Source organism: Sinohyriopsis cumingii, chromosome 18, assembly GCF_028554795.1.
Source record: "Sinohyriopsis cumingii isolate HCF-2022 chromosome 18, ASM2855479v2, whole genome shotgun sequence".
NCBI classification, from domain to species: domain Eukaryota; kingdom Metazoa; phylum Mollusca; class Bivalvia; order Unionida; family Unionidae; genus Sinohyriopsis; species Sinohyriopsis cumingii.
Window position 1 is genome coordinate 97428675 of NC_142978.1, and position 20287 is coordinate 97448961.

Genomic DNA, 20287 nt, shown 5'->3' on the forward strand with positions numbered 1-20287 from the left:
GTAAAAAATAGCATAACAAAGAAGAATTTTTTCGGGACCGGACCAAAACGCTCAACATAAGCGGGTTGTCGAGATAACCGAGGTCGAGATAAGTGGGTTTGACTGTATAATTATATTCATGAACCTTTACTTTTGAATATTATAAATATAATTATATTCATGAACCTTTATTTTTGAATATTATAAATATAATTATGTTCAAGAACCTTTATATTTGAATATTACAAATATAATTATATTCATGAACCTTTATTTTTGAATATTATAAATATAATTATGTTCAAGAACCTTTATATTTGAATATTACAAATATAATTATATTCATGAACCTTTATTTTTGAATATTATAATATTATTCATGAACTTTTATGCACATGCATAACGTGAGTCATGTATGACAGTATGGCAGCTGAATGGTCAGTTATCAAAAATAGTTGGCCCAAATCCAAAAATTGGAAAGTTATATAAAAAGGGAGAAAAAAAAACTCATTCTTTTTAAGTTATTTGCTTGCATATGTCAGTGCTTTAGGTAAATGCATTATTTGACCGAATCGTGGATCATCCTAAGATTTTCAGGAGAGCAGTTTGAATTTTATATAATTTCTATAGTACACTAAATATTTTCTCATTGGGTGAGTCTGTTTTATGTTGACTGGCTTTTTCTGATAAATATCTTGCCTGGGTGTTGGTATCCCACTTAAAGTTTTCCTGCAGTTATATCAACATTGTAGCAATTTTCATCAACAAATGCTCAGATGTCAGCATAATGTATTTTATAGAATTTCAGTGTAAGTTTAATCATCCCAGTTTAGTTGCATTGTGTAAATGAGAACTTGTAGAACATTTAACAGCAAATTTATGTACTTTTGACCATTTAATTAGGTCTGTGGGTGGTGGGTGAGTTTCTTTTGAACCTAGATATTTTATTTTCTTTACTCAAGATAATTATTTATTCCACTAACATAATGGATATAATGTGTTATTTTACTGTAAATCAGAGGAACATATTATTTCCAGATATTTGAGAGCTGGAAATTTTAATAAATGAAAAACCAGGCTCTTGTTCCAGAAAATTAAATTCTTGGTCCCATATATAATTTGTGGTATACCATGGTATCCATCTCGACCATCTATTGTTTTGAAAACTTTGTAAATTGTTTGCACTTGGGTTAAGGACAAACCCTATTGATTTGGTTGTCCAAAGCATTACAGTCAAGGTCATTGTGACAGATGTAAGATTAGTGGTTTCTGCACAATAACTTGAGTTCTCTCTGATCTATAGATAAGAGACTTTGCACAAGGGCTAAGGAAGAAGTTTGTTAGCTCAAAGAAAAAGGTCACTGTTTAAAGATGAAAAATAGCTTCTACACCATAAAATTAGTTTTGTATCACAGATCAGGACTAAATATTGTGGATGGCTTGTTGTAAGTAGGTATTCTATGAATTGTAGGCTCTAAAGAATAGAGGTCAAGGTCATTGTGACTGAAAAAAGAACTATAGTTTCTGCACAGAATTTTAGATATCTGCACAGAAGATTATTAAACACTGGGTAGGCATATAATGGGTCATTCATGGTACTTTTGTTATACTGTAGGAAGAATTAAAGAAAAAAGAAGAAAGAGCCAAAAGATTTGGTATTGAAATGTCACAAGAAAATGAAGCAAACATTTCAGATCTCTACAAAAGGTAAGAAATCCATTGTCATTTTGTCACGTGCTTGGCTAAGATCATTGGTACCTCTGCTACTGACTGACTTAAAAATTATGATAAAAGTTTATTTTGGAGCTGCCAGATGTACATACATAAATGAAGTAATTATTAAAATACCTCAAGCATGCACAATCAGCTATCATAATTTTTGCATCTGTTGATGAGAGCAAAATAATTTGAAAATTTGGGCTATTCTGATAACTACCATTTTGTTACATTTTAATTGAAGCAGCTTTATTTAATTTTAGCAAAGTTAAGAGCAACAGAATACATCACTATGAACTTATTAAAGACAAAATAACATATAATCAAAGGTCAATAAAACATACCTTAAAATTTGTTCAAACTTTAAGACCCTGAAATATTAGTCACTCATATAAATCATCATGTCCACCAAACCGTGTACTGTTTATTGTCCTGTAAAATTACATCAAAGATACCAAGAAGAAATTAATAGCCCACAGATAATAAAACATGCTAAAAACGTTTTATTACACAGATACAGCCCGTAATAAAGGTTCATATTTTGAAACTCCGAGTCTTAATTTCATTGTACTGATTTTCGTGTCCGCAACATTATATGTGGAATCCATCAGTTCAGATGAGGACCTTTTATTGTGGTGCACAAATAGTACTCAAAACATTAAGATAGCAGCACATGAACTAACTTATTAAAACATGTGCAGATATTGCCATTTGACTATAAGCATTTGCACATTGTTCATTTCCATGGAATTCCAAAGTTGTTATATGCAGAACCAAATGCGTCTAAATCAGAGGAGTGCCAATTTTGTTCATGTAGCAGAAGTTTCATCAGAAACACAGGTCACATAATTAAATTACGTCATTTGTTATGTAATTTTAATGTTAGAATTGATGTTTCTGAAGAAGGGATGTTCTTTCACTTTAGATTTATGTAGGCTTGGTTGATTCTGTGAAAATAGCAGTTATGGGGTTGGCCACATTTCTTGACCAACATACCATATTACTGTTTATGCATTGTAAGAGCTGCATTTAACTTAGGATTTAGTAATGGATTTTGTATTTGTACTTAATACAGCAAAATTTGTCCATGTACAGCAAGTACTACACTGCTTTGACTGTTTCTTCTGGACTATAATTTTAGGTAATGCTAATAGCTAAGACGCGAAAGTTCATTTTCTCTCTGTTATTTCTAGTTATATACAGAACCATTTGACATAACTGCATATTTTCTCTCCACCCATTTATTTATTTTGCCTCCCTTTACATTTCTAATGTGGTTATGGACTTTCCAACATGATATATAATGTTATGTTTTAATTTATTTGAATATTTATTGATTATGTGCCATCTTAGTTATGATTTGGTGTCCAAGTTACATGCGTAACAAATGTAGTTTTTAAGCAAAATATGGTTAATTAACATATGATATTGTTTTTTCACATGTATACTTCACCAATGAATACTAGCAAATAGAACAGATCAGATTAAATTATAAAATGTTTTCAGAATTTTTCAGTAGAAAAAAAGTTAATCTTTTGTGTGTTCTGCAGATAATGGTGTCCAGTTATGTATATTCATTATATGCCAAGTTACTTCATGTCAAGTTTCACAGAAAGCTTCAGTTAAAAATGCTGTGAAATGAAATATTCTGTATTATTACACTTGTTTGTGCCTTATCCACTTGTAAGTTGTGTAAAAAGAAGACACCAAGTTATATGCGAAACTCTTTCAGTATGTTGATTTTCTTGTCCTGTTTAAGTCAAAATATAAATCTCTGGGGTCAGTTTTATAAATATTCATAAAATATAAGTTCATCGGTATGCAGCCATTGCATAAAAAAGTTGTTTACTTATATTCAATGTTTGGCATATATGTAACACTTTTGGGACCCATGATCTTTTCCAAGCACTCAATTATTCTGATGACCCACCTTTATTTAGTATGTGGAGGAGTAAACTCCATTCCATAATCTCCTTATGTATGGTAAATTCATGTTATAACAATATCCCCAAAGCCTTGAGACATATGTTTCTATATCTGAATATCAGGCAGAAATGCGATATTATTAACATACTGAATCACAGAATTGATACAAAAAGTCAGAGGTCATGTCATTGCAGGGAAAAGGACTAGTTGGAAATATGTCCAGTGTCTTTGTAATAAGCTTTTAGACTTATGTATGACACGTGATATGGTTGCCTCATTACAATTTGGCTTGCCTGTAGTGACAAAATCAATCAAGAATCAAACTTAGAACAGGCGTTTGCCTCACCTGCATCATCATGATGAGATATATATATTTATATATATCACATTCCTGATGATGACATTGTTAATTGTTTTATAAATCAGGTAAAGTGTGGATACATCAACTATGGACACAGGTTAAACACCAGGTATTTGGTGTAACATCAACATACAGACATCAGTTAGATTTATGGGGGGGGGGATAAATCAACACAAAGACATAGATTAGACACATGGTACAGGGAAGATACATCAGCACACAGGTACAGGTGGGACACCAGGTACAGATGGGATAGCCAATACAGGTAGAATATTGGAGCATTGCTATTAATACTTATGAAGTGGATGCAACAATATAAATTCTAATAAAAGTTACCTGTAGGAAGGCCAGCTGACAGCTTATTCAGGTAATGGCCAACTGACAGCTTATTCAGGTAATATCACCAAAGCACTGCTTACAGTAAATATGAAGTGGATGTTATTACTAAGCTTTGTATAGAAAACTTACCTGTATGTATCCAACCATGGCAGAAACTATATCGCAGTATAATTGAGTATTCTATAACACACACAATACATGCACAAAAATGCAATGTAGCATCACTATTGATACTTATGAAGTGGATGCTGTAATATCAATTGTAAGACAATATTACCTGTTGGCAGGGCCTAATGATGGCCTATACAGGTAATATATGTAAAGCATCCTGTATAGAAAAATTACCTGTATATATCCGATCATAGCAGAAATTATACAGCAATATTATACAAGTTTCTGTATCACACACCAGACAAGGTGATATTTAAATTCAGCTACAGCAATGTGAGGGGACATACTAGCGACTTTTGCAGGTACATACCAAGGGCATCTAAGTGTTTGAGGTTGGTAAAGTGATGATACAAAAAAATTAGAACTTTTTGTCTTTGAAGAAAAAACGAAAAGCTGTACATTTCAAGATGAAGCATACTTCCCTTGGTAGAGAACACTCCCCCAACATGCTTTAAAGAAGAAAATTTCCAGAATACTTCTATGTGGATTTCAAGTCAAGGCATTTCTGCTGAGAGCATGTTACTCTGCACGAACTGAAGTAGTCGCTGAATTTGGCACCAATCCATTATCAAAGGGAGATCACTCTAACTGTATGAGTGAAGAAACATACTAGAAAACAGTTGGTATCTTGGGTTAACATGTTAACTCAGACATTAGAAAATTCTTGGTCATTTCCCAAAAACACTGCACTGAAACTTTGTCTGACTTATGAAAAATACTGACTTACTTGCAGAAAAGGTCTTGTTAGGATTGACTAGTCTGTATCATGTGTTTCTTACAAGACAGTTAAGTTTTCGCCAATTTTGCTATATATGCAGTCATGAAACTTGATGGATGTATTCATTATTTAGTGTGCTGTCTATTACTGGCAAAATTAAGTCACAGGGACCTACCTTTATGCTCCATTAGTTATATGATTTTTTTGTTGCATTTAGCTTAGTTTCTCTTACACCAATTTATGTATAATCACAGAACTTGATTTGTTCATTTATCTTAAGATATACTTCTCATCAAAGGCAAGAGTAGATCATAGTGACCTAGATTTATTGCATTAGTGACTTTTTTAAGGTTTGTGGATTATGTAACAGCTGAATAGATGAGACATTGCATTCTGTGGAATTCTTATTAGAAATATTATTTTCATAAGATCCCCACATAGCAATGTTAGTTATTAAGTTTAAAAGTTTTCATAAGATGATCACATTGCACTGCTATCTGTGATTAAAGTAAAAATAATGGTAATGCTTTCTTTTTCTAGTGTCTACTGTAGTTATAATTTACATTTTGCATAAAAGACCACTGTCCTTTTCAATTTTTTGTTTTCAGTCTGGGTATCAGAGAAGAGGACCTGTCTCGGAAAGATGAAAGAGGGATCCGATTGGAAGCCATCCATTTCCGTGGTGTGGATGATATGAACACAAAAGATATCTTTGCTTATTTCAAAGAGTTTGGGCCTGCTGGAGTTGAATGGATTGATGATTCTTCATGTACGAGTACCTTAATAAATGTTTATAGATAATTTTAATCCATTGCAGTGTTTAGATTACAAATGTTCTGGTCTTTTGTAATACATATGAATTTAGCACAAAATAAAGTTATTTGAAAGGTAAGTTTTTTTTAAAAAAAATATTTGTGGAGTAAGCAATTTATTAGGCATTTCTTATCACTGTGTACTTTTCTTAAACTGATAATTGAAGCTAGATGGATAAAATTTCCATCAGTGGTAGACTTTTAGATGTAAATTCCAACACTTTTGTTATTTTGATCTCATTCTGTGGGATGGGACTGGTTGGTAGGGGTGATTTTTTAAAAACATAAAATTTGAATTTACCAGACTGAACTGTATGAGAATGAGTTTGCCAGTCTGACTTGTCTGAGAATTGAATTGTGTAGTCAATGACCCAGTTATCATCACATGTCGTAGTGGAATGCAGTGACATGCTCTAGGATCTTTCTGTAAACCCACACCTGCCACCCAGCTACCTTGAACTATTCCCTATGTGTCATAAAATAGAGACTTGAGATCCATGTCTTACAGCCATATATATATATATATATATATATATATATATATATATATATATATATATAACTAAGCATATTGTGAATGAAATTTGTTTTTTATACTTGAGTTTTGGACAGAAACTTAAATGTGTCACAGTAGACAATGTCATAGACATTGTTGAAATATAAATTTCATTGATTGCCTAAAAACAATCTGCAGTACACAAGCAGTGCAGTTTACAGGTTTATTATTTCAAATGATAAAATTCAATCATGTTCGGAGTAAAATATTTGATATGGTCATAACTGTTTATCATGTAATAAGTGTCAGTATGACAGATGTATGTTTGGCAAAACCTAGATATTTATTCAACTAGTAATTTTGAACTATTCATTAAAAACCCTGCACAGTTATCCTGATTAGGAAATAGTGGTTATTAAAGGGACCATTAATTATTTATGCTATAATAAAAGTCACGGATGTCATGTAGGCATTTAGCACTGGCTATTTCAGATATGGGTGTCGTTTGTTTAAATTTGATGACACATACCTTTAAATGGCAATTATTAACTTTATTTGGATCATCAATCATTCATATTCATAAAGTTTAGAACAACTATTAATATTTAATTGAGTAAATGTGTCTACATAACCACATTGACATAGACTTCAGTTGAACACAACCTAAGCCTATGGAAGAGGCTCACAGTACAGATGTCTCAGAATTTTTACAAATGTCCCAAAACTTACAGTGCATAATAATGAATTTGTTTCATTGTGTCGCAATATATGCTGTTAATGCAGTACATCTTGAAAAGGGACAAAGAGGGCTTTTAAAATTTAGATACAGAACTTTTTTCCGCTAGGAACAGTAATTAAACCCTCTGAATTGGAAAATTAATAATTGAAAAAAATTAAAAGGGGTTGTAGTGCTTATAGAGTTTAATGTGATGGGTTCTTTTTTAAAAGTTAATTAAAGGTTACAACTTTATAATCTATTTGCCACATTATATTAAGCATCTCTTATAAGCTGCATACAGACAATAAATCCTATACAGATCAACTAAATTATGTGTTCATCTTGGAAATATTGCCCATGTGTCATGACAGATAGATAGATATGCCAAAATGCACATGTGCTTGATAGTAATGGTACATTTGTCATTTTTTGGCCATCTTTATTTCCTCCAAAGTTTAGACTGAATTGTTAACAAAGGTAAAATTATAGAAAGACAACCGAGATGTTGCAATTCATATACAGAAGATCAAATCTAATAAATTTATATGATACAGACTATGGGGCTTTCATCTTTTAGGTATGGGACTTCTAAAGTTCCAGCTCTGGAAGCCCTTGACTTCCAAAACTGCAAAATTTTTGAAACTCCTGTGTTTTGCTGATTCCCAGACCGATCTATAAGGACAGGTTTGGAATGTTATTAATAAAAATCCAGCCAATAATATAGGAACCAGTTTGTCAACAGTGTGACATTTATTACCACAGGTAATGTTGTATGGCTGGACAAGGTGACCGCAGCTAGGGCCATGATAAAACTCAGTAGGAGCTATGACGTACTTATGCAGCAACTTGAAGGAAAGGAAATGGGGCAGAAAGGTGCAGAAGGGAGCGATTCCATGGAGACTAATGAAATTGAAGGTAGTTTTCTTATTGCATGAAGAGATATTTGTGAGCTAGAAAGGCAACACATGGTGTTTGGTGGTAATAGTGTCCTCCAGAACTCATTATTATAAAATATTTTATTAAAGTTTTTATTTAGAAAATATATTAATTCATGGTTATTGGATCAGGAAGTATATTGGATATACTTGACAGACTGTTGTTTCATAACCCTTTATTTTGATTATGCCAGTTATAGTGGTTGGTATCTTGCACATTGTGTTCATTATATATTACTGACTTTTAGTTTTCCATGGTATCTTGCACATTGTGTTCATTATATATTACTGACTTTTAGTTTTCCATGGTATCTTGCACATTGTGTTCAGTATATATTACTGACTTTTAGTTTTCCATGGTATCTTGCACATTGTGTTCAGTATATAGTACTGACTTTTAGTTTTCCATGGTATCTTGCACATTGTGTTCAGTATATAGTACTGACTTTTAGTTTTCCATGGTATCTTGCACATTGTGTTCAGTATATAGTACTGACTTTTAGTTTTCCATGGTATCTTGCACATTGTGTTCAGTATATAGTACTGACTTTTAGTTTTCCATGGTATCTTGCACATTGTGTTCAGTATATATTACTGACTTTTAGTTTTCCATGGTATCTTGCACATTGTGTTCAGTATATATTACTGACTTTTAGTTTTCCATGCATGAGCATGTGCTTCAGAACCATACACCATGTGCTTCAGAACCATACAACATGTGCTTCAGAACCATACACCATGTGCTGCAGAACCATACACCATGTGCTTTAGAACCATACACCATGTGCTTCAGAACCATACACCATGTGCTTTAGAACCATACACCATGTGCTTCAGAACCATACACCATGTGCTTCAGAACCATACACCATGCGCTTCAGAACCATACACCATGTGATGTATGTTAGTCTTCTCCAAGTACTAAAAATAGCATCTCTTTAACGTTGCACTTGCTGTTGATGATTTATTTTCTGATTTTTAAAAGTTTGTGTTGATGGAACAAGATTTGTTTTGAAATTTTAAGGTTTAATGGGATTAGATAATCCTTGGCTAGATTGTATCTTTGCCAGGTAAACAAAAAGACTGAAAGTAGGGTATTATTTATAATGGACTGGAGAACTGCCAGGGAAGTACTTTCGAACACTGGAGGTGGAGGTCGATTCATAATGGACTGTGGTCAGATTATAGATCTTTTTGAAACATTTTTTGTAGCTGATACAGTCAGATTTCAGTGGGAGTATTTCCTTGATTTTCTTCTCTTTCTGACAGATAATGATAAAATAGAGAACAAATCAGAAACACATAAAGCTGGAGGTGAAGACAAGAAAAAGAGGGATGCTAGATTACACAGGGAAGGGGAAGAACCTATGGAAGAAGGCAGTGATGATGATGACAGTTTAGATTTGATTGAAGACAGCAGGAGGACAGTTATCAAAGATAAAAGCTCCAAAGCAGAAAGGGAAAGTAAGGTATGTATATTTTGCTTGTTGCAAAAGTGATTATTAAACTATATCCACAGCAAAACTTGTCAGGTACTGCTCAAGGGACCACAATGTTTTCAAGGGTTCAAAGTTAATTTTTGGCCTACGCTGTACTAGCAGGGTTCAAGGTTAATCTTTGGCCTACAATGTACTAGCAGGGTTCAAGGTTAATTTTTGACCTGCAATGTACTAGCAGGGTTCAAGGTTCATTTTTGGCCTTCAATGTACTTGCAGGGTTCAGGGTTAATTTTTGGCCTACAGTGTGCATGAGCAAGCTGATAATTTCTCCTACCTCTATTTTCATGCATGTACCAAAATCTTCAGTGATTTTGTGTAAAATCAGTACATTTATGATCTATTTTCCTCTTCTTTAATGTAATATCTGGGATGCTTTCTAAGTGCTGTGTATGAAAAATGTCTCCAATTTTGTGCACTATAGGCTCTTTATCAGGTTAAAAATCACAAGTCATTGGAATTTTCACATGTTGTGGGTGGGATTACAGAGGATAATCATAAAAGGATCATCTCATGCCAATCTTTTTTTTAAAATTTGGTTTCTTCATCAAATACATTACTTGATCATAATACGTTAAGAATACTCCACAGCCATGCAAATCCTGCCCTCCCAAGCTAAAGAAATGTTGGCAACTTAAGTACATAAGTGCTAAATGTCATCTTGCCAAGATGATGGTTAGATGAGAATGCTCTCCCCTTCGACAGATGCATGGGTACCCAAATCTGTTAGGGGTGTATACTCCAGCTTTTTTTGTATTTCTTGCTCAGTCTTCATAATAAATGAATAATTGCACTTTGTTTATTTTCATTTCTTTTCCATTCTCAGCCTTTTTTTCAATTCTGTCAAGTAATTGTTCTGTTATCATGTGTTGTAAGATCATACACTTAATTTTCTATAGCATTTTTCTTCTTCACAGTATGTTTTACATGATTCTTGATTGATTTCACTTGTGTATGTGTTTTGCTCAATTTACAAATGTCAACATGGCTAGAATGAAATGCAATGGGTGGAAACAGTTTAGCAACCTGAAGACAGTCACCCAACTTGTATAAATTGTATGGGGTGTAATTCAGACCATACAGGCAGTGTGTAGCTCCTGCTAGTTTGAGGCTGTTTGTTTGACTCTCATCTCCAAACAACTAACTTGGGCAGATGAGAGATCTGAGAAATCAAAGATGCAGATGCCTTCAGCAATGCTGCCAGTACTGCCTCAGTTGACCTCTTTCTTTTACAAGAATCCTTGAAGATGGAAAGCTTGTCCATTCAAAAATTAAAAAAACAGCAGTACAGGTCATTGCCTTCATCTCTGCAAACTGAACAGATCTCTGTACTAACTACTGGGCAAGTATTGACATAGTATGGTGGCCTGTCTAGACCAGTAGTAAATCTACCAGCAACACAGCTAACTCTGGTACTGACCGTGCTGATTTTTCCTGGGATAACGAGTACTGGACTTCAACATCAGACAACTACACCAGTCCACACCAGCTTTGACCTATGCCTTTGACTTCAAGAATTGGATATTGTGATCTATTTTCTGGGTATATCCAGTCCAAACTTTATGACACAGATATTGCATTGCACACGATGAAAAGGTATAATAGCCCACCTGAACTATTCCTGGACATTCCATCATCTTGTGGAGACCCTGGTACTGACTACTGATACTCGAGTGAATGCCTGGTAATCTTTGTGTCCCAGAGTGGACAGACTTCCAGCTTTGGTCACCATCCCCACCATCCCACTTTGCCAGCTAAATTGTTGGTTTCTTTGCAGGTTTTCTTGCCACTCACCTCAAAGACACACACAATCACCATCTCCCTTCCATGATTCAAGCTATCCCGGGAAGACCCATCCTTTTATGGATTGACTGAAATCATCTTGCGACATGTATATGTTTCTGCTCCATCAATAACCACTTACAGATACTGTTCACACCACAGTTTTGAGCAATATGATTCCCTTTTGTACAAATACTGCTTCCTATTCATGCTAATTACAGCAGAATCTATAAGATACATGTCTTGTCATCAACCAGAACTATCTGCAGTTAGAGAGATAGCTTGTAAACATTCTCCACTGCATGCATGATAAGTAAAGAGTGGACCTCCTTCTGTAGAACTTATACCTTCTGTGGATTAACTAGAACCTCCATCATGGTAGGGGAAGTCATAAGGGAAGGGAGTTAGATAATGAAATCCAGCACCCCTCCAAAGCAACTTGGGTTGCCCATACATTGATGAAAAAGGTCACTCCAAACCTGCCAGAAATGAACTTCAAAGAACAATCTTCCATTAACTCCAAGCCAGTATTTGATGTGATGTAATGAACAGAGGGATGTAAATTCCCCCAAAGCCAGCAACTGCACCATGGTCTCCTGCATGAAGCTCTGAGCTGAAACATTACCCTTTCCTTCTTTGAGTGGTGATTTCAGGCAAGATTTCATGACTGGCTCAGTACACTTTTGGCACCACTCCAAGTCCTCACAGGGTCTTGTTGATGCCCTTGGGGCAAGGTTCAAAGCAGACAGGTTTTAGGACATGGAATGATTCCCCATAAGCAAAATCAGTGACCATCATTAGCAAAACAAAACCATGGTGGAGTTCTATTCCAGGGTTTTCTAGTACCAAAACCATGGTGGAGTTCTATTCCAGGGTTTTCTGGTACCAAAACCATGGTGGAGTTCTATTCCAGGGTTTTCTAGTACCAAAACCATTGGGAAGCTTAGATGAATGATAAACCTCTGCCTCATTTACATATTAATGCTGAAGTTCAAATTGAGACATCATGGTTTGATAGGCTTACCATCAAAGAGTATATAGTCAGTCTGTCTCTGTCCAGCTGGCTACATGTAAGTTCTTTCAGTTTGTGCTCTATTGAACTATATATCAGTTTCATATGCTCTCATTTGATCTAAACATCATTTCATGGGCATAAAAGACCATGAACCATGTCATAGTCCTGTTCAGATCAGCCTTGTCAACAGACTTAAGCATATATGGATGACATCTTTGAGAAGTACATGGTTAGTTCATCTTTAATAACAGGCAGGAACAACCTTTCCTCTAAGCTGGTCATTCTAGTGATTGGGTGAAGTCGGATCTCAATCGCTTCCAGTTCTTCATCAATCTCTGCATGAAATCTTTTACCCATCTCAACCTCAATCATCTCCATCTCATGCAAATTTTGTAGATTATCAAGCGATTTCTTCAAATTTGTTACCTAATCATGTGGAGAACTACTACTTCCTCACAAGTCCAACCCTCCCAGATACTACTTTTAGCTAAAGGGAGCTAAACATTGTCTGCTGGCTTATGTGGCAGTCAGGCAGAATGATCTTCCTTTAGTCATAAGACTTGGCAGCAAAGCCTAAGAACCACTCAGTTACTGCTGGAGTGAAAGGCATGCTCTTTATGGATATAACTGCAGGGAGGCTGGGATGGTGTATGTGTATTATGATTGGGTAAGTATTCTCAAAGAAACATTTTTTACTTGGAAATTTTGGTTTCTTCTTGAAATACGTTACTCAGATCATACAACCATAGAAGAAAAGGTAAGAGGTGGTGAGAGGTACATTCCCTTACCCAAGAGATATCATCTCCAGTCCCCTAACGTATGTGAGACAGCTTCTAGGCAACCCAACTAGAGGGAACTCCATCTGTCAGGACACTGCTTCAAAAGGCCTGCCCCCCCCCCCCACTTGACAAAGCTGGCAGAAGTCATGATGCTGCGTCTTAAGAAGCTGTTGATTGATCTGGAAGGGTGACCTGTTGAGCTGCAGACATAGGTCCTACCAGATCAAATTGTTTGCTCTGGGATGACAGATCTCAGAGATAAAAGCTAGAAAATTTGGAACCAAGATGCATGGATGTATGGATTGAGTGTGCGTAGGCCGATTACTTGATGTAGAGAGTTGTTTGCCATCGGGACCAAGAAAAGGCGTGGAACAATCGATAGAACCCTCTCTGTGAAATATTCACTTGCTATGTGAAAAAACTGACTTTCGATGGGTGGAGCTTTAATACGAGGGCTTTCATAGTTCGTGTCCTATGTGTGGCCTTTGGGTCCATTTGTTGATTTCCCATACTGTCCCTGTATCGACACTGTGGTTGTGGAAGGGAGGAAAATATATATATGATTTTCAAGGTAGTAGTAGTTCTCCAAAGGTATTATGATTAAAGAAACATATTTTACTAAGAAAATTTGGTTTCCAGTAGGGAGTGGATTTCCATGAGAGTTTCTGCAAATTCTTGGTTTGCTCAATGCAGCAGTGGAATTGATCCTTCTCTGTTCAATGATAGAACTATTCTGGTTTTAGTTGGAAATCCAGATTTTTGCTCAATGCAGCAGTGGAATTGATCCTTCTCTGTTCAGTGATAGAACTATTCTGGTTTTAGTTGGAAATCCAGATTTTTAATGCAGACTGATTTTTCTTTTTTCGTTAAAATTTCTGGTGGACCTTTGCTGTTTGTTTTAAAAATCTGAATATTTTTTCCTGGATAACTTTTCGAGAGGGAAAATGTGACAGGACACCATACGTCAGAGGTTAACCATACATTCAGGAATTTGGCATGATTTCATTATTTCTTTGTGTATTTTGTTGGAGTTTGGAATAAAGTCTCACACACTCCAGATTTTTTGAAATAATTTCTTGGCTTCTATGGAGTTTAAATTCATTGAAAGAGGAAAAATGTATGGATATGACTAAATTTGATTAGTAACTAAAAAATCCATTTGATCCTCCAACTATCGTTAAAAAGATAAAATCAAATTTACATATTCCGGCAGAGAAAGTAAAGCTAAGACAATGAGCATTGTATACCAGGGGTAGGCAACCTATAGCACGTGTTACTTTCTTACCAGAGGCATGCGCTCGTTCATTTGGAGATTAATCCGGAAAAAATGGCACGTTATGTAAAATAGGTTACTGACCCCTGTTGTATACTAAAATATTTAATGGCAAAAAAGGATCCAGTGCTCAAAATTCTTAGTAGGACAAAAGACATGGATTACCTTTGTAGCAGAACTTAAGCAAAAATTAGCTGCTAATTCTTTACCACATTCCAAGAGGAGGCAGATAGAGTATATTGATACATTAGCTATATTCATATCTATAAATGAACTCTTTTCAAGTTAATAAATGATAATGACAGTTAATAACTTTTTCTTTCATGCTTTGATGATTTTGAAAGTATTGTGGATGATTTCAGTTATTTGTGAAATGTGCCTGTTAACTTTTCATGTGACATTTGCATTTGGCCCTATTGACCCATTGACACCCCTTTTCTGATTGACTCAGTCATCAGGTAATGATTTTAATCAAGCTTAGACAGTTCCTGCATCAGTTGCAAGATGAACTATGATTTACAGGAGGAATTCCTCTGTTAAAGCTTCAGCTGCTGATCTGGCTGTGCACTGACACAAGCTCATATGGCTGGGTAGAGCCCATTTGTTGCCCTGCTTCACTGTGGTCATGGCCACTGGGGGATGGAGGAGAGAATATTTCACCTAAACCTTATGGAAACTAAGTCTGTAGTGAATACCTATCATTGTTTAGATGGGGAAAAACACAAATTCTTTGCTTTTTATGAGGGCTGGTTTTATAGGGGGAGCAGAGTTTATTTTCTAATGTTAATTTGATGGGGTAAGTCATTTTGGAGGAACATAATCTACTAACAAATTTACTTTCCCATGTAGGCTGCAGACGAGGAGGCAAAAAGTGATCGGGAAGAAGGGGAGATAACTGATGATAGTGAGGATGATGAGGATCAGCTGTCAGGTCAAGGACAGAAAGAAAACAGAGGGGAGGGAAAATCCCAGCACAGAAAGAAGAAAATCCCATGGCCACCTGGCAAATGGAGACTAGGAATCACAACTTCTAAAGCCAGATACCTCTTTATGAGGTTTGCAACAAAAGGTTGAATATAGCATTATTTTGCATTCACCTGGTCATAAGGCCAAGAGAGCATAAGGAATGGTCCTTTGTCATGCATCTTCTGTTCATAGTTGTTATTTCACTGCTTAACCAGTTTGCACATGATTTTACAGGGAGAATTCTGGTGTCAGAGCCTTTCAGATTTGTTGAGTGAATACTAATCCATCATTCAATATGGCACCATTACTAAAATTAGCAACTTTCCTGAAAACGACTGAATAGAATTTGACAAACTGTCACAGAACACAAGCTGATTTTGCAATAAATTATGGCTGCCATTACTGAAAATTGAAAATCCTTCAATGGGTGGTATAACTGCTCAGTGGAATTTGCCCCAATTTGACAGAAGTCATTCTGGCATGGAGGGTTTTCAATTTTGTATAGATGATGCCAATCTGTCATTAAATATGGCTGCCATTACTGAAATAAAAAATAACTTTGAGTGACTTATAAACTTACCATCATAAACTGCTTAATAGAGTTTGGCAAAAGGCATCTTGGCTTAGAGTGCTTTCAGGTTTGTACAAATTATATTGATCTGCCATCAGCTGTGACTGACATTTCTTATAATAGAAAAACCTTTAGAGCCACAACATCTCTATGTGTAGTGAAGGGGCCAGCACACTGCTGATTACTGATACAAGAACACCTCTGACTATTCTAAACTGACCATTACCATTCAATATAATCATTACAGCTTTGAATCTGAGCTAATATGCAGTTACAAGAATGATCATTTATTACAGTAAATATTCATTTTTGGGGGATTGAATAATAGGCTGCATCATGACCAAATTTTCACGAAAGGTTTTGTGTTTTACTAATGCAGAAATTTGTCGTCTTTGCTAGAATTAGAATGAATAATCATATATTGTAAGTAAAATCAATCTGATGGTATAACTTATAGTTAAGTGATGAAAGAAATTGTTCACTTTGGACCTGTACTATATGAAGTGGATAAATCAGTCAGGTGGAAGAACATGGAGAGAAGTGATTAAATATGTTCACTTTGCAACAGTGCTATAGGGAAGAATCAGTCTGATGGAAGAACTTTCAGAGAAGTGAGAGAATATGTTGACTTTGCAGGTGTACTATAGAGGATAAATATCATTTTACTTTTTGATGGCTTCCTTTTATGATGATGCCAGAAATTACATTGCTATCTGCAGAATGCTTGCCAAAAATTCATGTATGATCCTTGCAAATTGAGAGAAAAATTCAGTTTTTGTAGCCCAGTTTGATATGAAATATTGGACAGATCCAGGTCCATTACTAATGAAATTAGTCAATGTATCTAATATTTCATTTCACAAAAGTATGAAAATAACATGTCAGTTTTAACTGCTTTAGCAGCCTAAATGGTTAGAGCATCCACTTCAGATGCAGGAGGTTGCGTGTTAGAGCCCTGGCCAAGTCATTCCAAAGACTTTAAAAAAACTTATGTTACTAGCAGCTGCCTTGCTTGGCACTCAGCAGTAAGAGGTTAGTGTTAGGGCTGGTCGGCCTGGTATCTGGATAATGTGACTGGGCAGCGTGTGCTACATGTCTGCAGTATGATAATCCTGTACAAGGCATCACTATACACTGCCACATCATAGAATGTGTCTCAAATTGTCAAAGCTTTATTAAAAATCCATACACACACACACACACACGCAGATTTCAGTTTTAATTGTATTTCATTATTATCATTATCAACGGACATGAAAAGATGCGAAAACAGAAGCTTAATTGGATTACTTTAAACATTATAAATTTTGAAATTTCTGCTCTGGCTTATTCCTATTTTCACCAAGCTTGACCTATTCTGGCTGGAAGTAGGAGTCACTTCACCCAAATGTTAGAGTCTGTCATAGACCCTGGAGAGTTTTCATTGTGTTATAGGTGATGCTGAAATGGGGTCACTTCACCCAGATGTTAGAGTCCATCATGGACCCTGGCAAGTTTTCACTGTGTTACAGATGGAGTTTGATTTTCCATTGGATGTGGTCACTAGTATATAAATTAGAAAACACTTTAAACTGAATCTTAAAATTGCTCACATAATTTTTCCAAATTATATGGAAGGGATTCTGGCATAGAGGGTTTTGTTGTTGTTGTTGTTGTTTGGGGCTTGACGCCATTTCTCAGCACAAGATAGGCTGTACATGGCAGCCAGTATAATTGACAGAGGAAGAACCTGGAAAAATCCCAGTAGGAACCACAGACCCACATGCTGCTACTGGGCAGCTTTTTCTCATACCCATATTGGCCAAACCTGATAGTCAAACCCACGCAGACAGAGGTGAAATGACAGTGATTGGTAAAGGCAACTGCTTTAGACCATTTGGCTTTGACCTGGGGCCCCCATAGAGGGTTTTAAAATCGGTGCAACAGAAACTGATTTGCCATTAAAAGATATCACCATTATTGAAAGTTAGAAAAACAAAACAAACTTCAAACTACTTCCCAAAAATCACTCATAAGAATTTTAAGAGAGCATAAAGGCCTTTCAGATTAGTGCAATTCATGTATTATCAGATATGACCACTGTTGCTAAATATTGTAAAACAACTTCTCCAAAACTGCTGAACCTAATTTTACCAAATCTGATAGAAATCATTGTGGCATAAGGACTTTTAAACTTTATACAAGTGATGCTGATTTGCCATCAATTATGGTGGCCATGCCACATAAAGAGCCCCAAATGTACATATATGACACTGTATATACACATGTACAATATTTTTGTTGTTAAAACTAATATTCTACATCAACTTGTCACATTAAACATACTGTATTCTTTACTGTGTTGGACATGAGAAAGCTTTCATGCAGACAGTCATCATTAATATTCATAATTCATCTTATAGTCCTTTTTGACTTGTATGAATTAAGGACCTGAACAATCCAAAATTTGCCCCTTTCACTGGTACTTCTCATTGCCTATCAATCAGAAGTATGCTATTTGCTTTGGACATTTTTGTTTATTTTGGATCTTATTCTTCTTCCTGAGATCAATGCTTCTTTTTTCTCTCCAGCTGATGCAAAATTGCCAGGGGCTGAGAGAAGAAGTAGATATTATCAGAAATATGGAAATCCAAACTATGGAGGTAAACACTTGTCATCAATTAATTTTGTCTCAAATGCATTAGCAGATCATGAGACATTGTATAGATTTTTTCCGGGTGGGAGTTGCATTTGTTTTTGTCAATGTTGTTGTTCTCACCAATTTTATAAGTTTGTCTTAAAAACTTGGAAGTTGCAGGGTTTGACAAACTTGGTGCCCACCCAACGCCCAGGGGCTACCAGAATGTCTAGTCTGAGTTTCCATATGGTGAAACCAGGTCACCCTATGGACCATTACATGACACATATTTTAACATATTTTAAAAACTTACCACAGTTAATGTATTCACAGAAGAAACTAATGAAAACAGAAAATGGAAAGTTTTGATATTAATAGTTTTATATTAAATTGACATTGCTGGGTTAGATATTTTAGATAGGCTACTGAGTTATTTCATTTTACTCCTACCATCTGATTTTGACATTTGTTTGACCCCTAAGTCAGAACAGTCATCATGGTATTAGCCCATGTTGTTTACATGTCCATGATAAGTATCCTACTGAGAGAGCCAATAAATTTGGTAAATATATTAGTATTCAAATGTAAATTTGGTAGGTATAGTTGTATTTGCATCAGACATGATTTTTCTCCATTTTGAAGAATCAGATTTTTCTTGATATAGTCCGTTTTTTTTTATCATCTCTGATCCGGTTTTTAAAAAAAAACTGTCTGACCGGTCCCATTCCACAACAACCCTTGTAAATTATTCATTCCAAATATTAGTTAGCACACAACTCTCGTGAGGAGTATTCATTCTGGTCAAAAGTTTAAATTCATCCATTGAATCTTTGTGTAACTGATGGCAATGGAAAGAAGAAGCATGCTTGCAAAACATGGCATCCCAAGTTCTTGAGAGAGACCATGACACAAAAAGTTTAGATAAAGTTTTAAAAAACCTATGGAAATGGGATCGGCTGGAGCAAAAAGTTGATGGAAAATTATTTGGTCAGTTTCTCAGAAAACTGAATGCTAGAGGACTGGCATTTTGTGACCTCTGCGAGAAATATCTGAATTACGGTAATCGTGGTTGGAAGAATTTGGAACAGCACCTACGAAAGAAGCTGCACACGGAATCTGGAAAAAGTGCAGTTAATTACTATAAGAAGAAAGATTTCTTGCATGAGAGAACAGATGTAGCCCTCTATCAGAATATGTGCACTGCATGTCACCAATGCAAGCACCAGCTTGTAAGGAAAAAGGCTCTCATTGAGAAGGAAAAGAAGGAATTGCACATTGAGCCAAAAAAGTCAGTGGTGATAAAAAGGAAGGTTAAATAAATCTTTGCCAAAGCCACAAAAAGGCTTGACTGGCATATCAATAGGTTGTGTCCAGTGGAGAAAAAGACAAGTGAATGTATGGGATTATTTGTATATAGTTGATGTACTTGGGTGTTTATTTTACAGATTTGTTATGAAAAGAGAGAAGTATAATATGTTTGCTGCAACAAGTTGATAAATTATTGTGATTTAATTACGATGTGAACTCTGACATACACATGAAATAACTTCAGTAGTATCGGAGTACGAATTCATGTGACAATAAATATTGTGAAATTATTCAAGCTGAATAGTTTTG

The 20287-nt window shown here is 35.4% G+C and overlaps 1 protein-coding gene across 1 annotated transcript in view; it reads left to right on the forward strand.

Annotated features, from left to right (window-relative positions):
• LOC149777553 (uncharacterized) overlaps positions 1-20287 on the forward strand; it is a 51357-nt gene that overhangs the window by 12067 nt on the left and 19003 nt on the right. Inside the window, exons 3-8 of the mRNA XM_089942155.1 lie at positions 1595-1686; positions 5819-5979; positions 7999-8151; positions 9441-9640; positions 15366-15585; positions 18624-18695. Of these exons, the coding sequence (XP_089798281.1) occupies positions 1595-1686; positions 5819-5979; positions 7999-8151; positions 9441-9640; positions 15366-15585; positions 18624-18695 (898 nt within the window). The remainder of the gene's footprint in view (positions 1-1594; positions 1687-5818; positions 5980-7998; positions 8152-9440; positions 9641-15365; positions 15586-18623; positions 18696-20287) is intronic.